At 40.1% G+C, this 3,552-nt stretch overlaps 1 protein-coding gene across 1 annotated transcript; it reads right to left on the minus strand.

The window, feature by feature from the left end:
* Positions 1-1,030: 1,030 nt before the first annotated feature.
* On the minus strand, positions 1,031-3,102 carry LOC109816959 (putative isoaspartyl peptidase/L-asparaginase 2). The gene is made up of 4 exons (XM_020382136.3): positions 2,840-3,102; positions 2,426-2,659; positions 1,939-2,025; positions 1,031-1,848 (listed from the first exon to the last, which is right to left on the minus strand). The coding sequence occupies exons 1-4, from the start codon at positions 2,999-3,001 to the stop codon at positions 1,351-1,353; spliced, it is 981 nt and encodes a 326-aa protein (XP_020237725.1). The 5' UTR covers positions 3,002-3,102; the 3' UTR covers positions 1,031-1,350.
* Between the last annotated feature and the right edge of the window lie 450 nt (positions 3,103-3,552).

Below are 3,552 nucleotides of genomic sequence, written 5' to 3' on the forward strand. Positions count from 1 at the left end.
ACACCAAACACCTATTATTTATTTATTTATTTTCTTTTCTTGTAATAAAACCAGCTTGTACTTGATTATTAAGATTATTCTAATGATTAAAATAGATATGTGAAAAGGATTAGATTATTCTAACGACCAGGTTAGTCCGAACTTAAATCTCAATATATGAGTGTGTGAAAGCAACATTGTTTAAGGTAATAGAAACTTTGCTAGTATAAGATCGACACCTCAACTAAAGTATGATCGCTATTTAACCGATTACCTAGGTGGAACAATCATAAAAGACTAAAATTATGTTTGAGTACACGTTTAAAACTTGTAATTTTAGTTAATTGGTCTTGAACACAATGTCTAAGGGTTTGACAATTTTTTTTTTCTCATTTGATTAAATATAAATAACAAGTAAATCCTCGTTAAATTAAAAGTTAAAAGAGTGTTATTTTTTTAAAGATAATTTAAAAAGTTCAAGTTTAATTTAACTTAATTTTTTTTCCAACTATGATTCAAATACATAGCATCTCCTTATCAACGCACCTAAATCACCATTTCTAGTCGGGATCCTTTGGAAAGGGTATACACGCGGCCTCTAGCTTTGAGACGGCCGGCCGAGTAGACAAGTTCATGTATAATACTCATTCATTTATTTTAATAATTAATAATATATTTAATGACAACTTTTAATTTAATGAGACACATTTATGGCCCCACTCGTCGTAATTCAACCCTATTTATAATTATATGTAGGAAGAAATTAAATTTGCATTGTGAAAGCCACTTTGGTGTTGTAGTGTACTACCAACCACATTCACATAACAATGACGGTAAAAACACTTGCAAGACCAGTAGGTCCACCCTTCCTTGTTAAGATAATGTTGCCAAGGATGTATGCTAGTCGCAAGTAACAAGCATTTGAAGCCACCCAGTAGTCACCATTCATAGAGGGTGCTTCTGGTGAGGGCATATTATAAATGGGATGTTCATTCAGTACTAGCTAATGGTTAATTTAATTATATAGAGAGAGGTTCTACACATGAGAAAATAAGAAAAGAACCTCTCAATATTAATAATAGTAATAATAACTTATATGTACAAAGTTGTAGCATTTAAGCAAAAAGAAAAAGAAGGGAAATAATTAAGTGATAGTTTAAGAAGGGAAAAGCTACACGGGAGTGAGGAGGGTCCAATCCATCACGAGTCTTTTATTTGAGAAAAAGACAAAGGAAGTTACCACTATGTTATTTCACATTCCTAATTAACTAAATCAGCCTTCAGCATTGAGCATTGAGCATTGAGCATTGAGAAGCAAGGCCTTGGATCCAAGTAGAAACAGAAACAAACAAATGAAACAAGATGAAGCCATTACTCCCAGATTCCAACCTCCATGAACCCATCCTCGGTGGCGCAGCCTCTGAACATGCCATTACAGTTGAACCCGTAAGCCACTTCGCCACTTTTGGAAACGGCTATGAGCCCAGCCTTCCCTTCGTCCAGACGGTTCTTGATCACAAAGTCCACGGCCCGTTGGAGGCCCAATCCTTTGTACTCCATCACCGCAGCCACCTCACGCGCCAGGGTGCCGCGTATGATAGCCTCGCCCTCCCCGGTGCACGAAACCCCGCACACGTCGCACGCGTACGTCCCCGCGCCGATCAGCGGCGAGTCTCCGATGCGCCCAGTCATTTTGTTCATCAGCCCCCCGGTGGACGTCGCCGCCGCGCACCGCCCCTCGCGGTCCACCACCACGCACCCCACCGTCTCCGGCGCGTACACGCTTATCGGGAGCCCATTCATCTGCAGTGGACTCTCCACACCTGATCCGCACGTCTCGTACCCATTCGTTGGGATTCGGTAATCAAACTACACGTGGCAAAAGGCGCGTCATTCATCTCCCTTTAGCATAATGCCTTGCTTTACCAACGTAGTAGAAATTAGTAATCAGTTACGTACCAGGATTGTGTTTGCCTCCTTTGCCAGCTTCAGCATGCCAACATTGTCAGGTGTGATAAAGTACTCGTTGTCCACCACCTCCACACCCTACACATTCCAACCGCTATCGTTTAATTGCCGGGGGTTAAAATATTCATACATTTTCACACGTTCACAACCATCGTGTCATGTCATGTGAATTCTCTTAGATCAGATTTCTTTAATTTATTATGGCAGGTGTAGAATAATACTAAAATAATGTCAGATCTTTTTCCTCAAAGAAACCACACTTTGAATGTCATATCTTAATTATTAATATATCCTGTTGTAATTTTTAAAGTTTAACCACAATAGACAGTGTAAAAATATCTTAATTGTTTAATACCCCCTTCCCCCTAAGATTTTATCTTTTCTTTTTCAATTGAGCCATTATGGCATGGGTGAGGGTGGCGAATGAGAAGAGAGGCGAAATCCAAGTTTGTGTGTTGGTTTGGAATAGCGAACGAACCTGTTGCCTAGCGAATTGTTCGGCGCCAGAGAAGGCGAGGTAGGAATGTGGGGATTTGTCCATGACTAAGCGCGCTAGCGAGATGGGGTTCTTAACAGTGGTAAGACCCGAAACGGCGCCGCATCGTCGTTTGGGGCCATCCATGATGCTAGCCTCCATCTCCACCGTTCCTTTCTCGGTCAGGGCAGATCCACGCCCCGAATTGAACAGCGGATCCGTTTCCAACTCCCTCACCTGTCACACCACACATCTCAAATCTAAGTAACAATTAATTAAATTATTATTACTAAAACCAGGCATGCATGGTAACGGGTATGTTAATTTTTGGAGATAAAATTAAAAGGTGTTGGTGTTTCTCATACAATTGTGTTATAAGGTCATGTATATATATTGTGGTACGTTACGTTGTCGTACCACTTTTTCGACGACATCGATGGCAGGAAGGTTAGAACGCAGAGCAGAGATGCCAAGATTGAGACAGCGCGTGAGGAGTTGCTTGGCTTCTTCCTGGCGCTCGAGTGGGAGATTAGGGTCGACACCAGCGCCACCATGCACAGCGATAGCCCAACGCCCCATTATCTCTCTCTCGATATCTCTTCTCTCACTCTCTCTCTGCGTTTCTCGAGTGTGTGTTATGAGGCTGCAATGAGTTAGCGGGATCCAATGTGGTTTTATAGGCAATCGCGGACTCCAAAATTTATAGGCTGGAATGGAATTTTGGATTCCTTAGGAGGGGTTTCAATTTTGGGCTCGCCGCCGGATCTTTAGGGTGGGTAGACAGATTCTGAGATGTGTTACAATTTTAGGTTTCCATGTGTGTCACTGGACGTATAGCGTGAGGTAATTTTTCGCCTTCATTTATTATTGGGAAATCTATTCTTTTATTTGCCTCTCCTATTTTTTTACATTATCATCCATCTAAATATAACTCCCGCTTTATATGTAAATTAGTAATTGCGTAAAAATTACATTTGAGCTGAATTATGAATACTTGGCGCTTTAAAAATATTTGAATAAAAGCACATGAAAATTAAAGTGAATGTACAATAAATTGTAAAATTTTTATTATTTTCATAAATATAATTGTCGATTTAGCTCATTAAATAATGAGTTAATGAAAGTAATAA

This window comes from Cajanus cajan, chromosome 9, assembly GCF_000230855.2.
Source record: "Cajanus cajan strain Asha chromosome 9, NIPB_CcT2T_4, whole genome shotgun sequence".
NCBI lineage: Eukaryota > Viridiplantae > Streptophyta > Magnoliopsida > Fabales > Fabaceae > Cajanus > Cajanus cajan.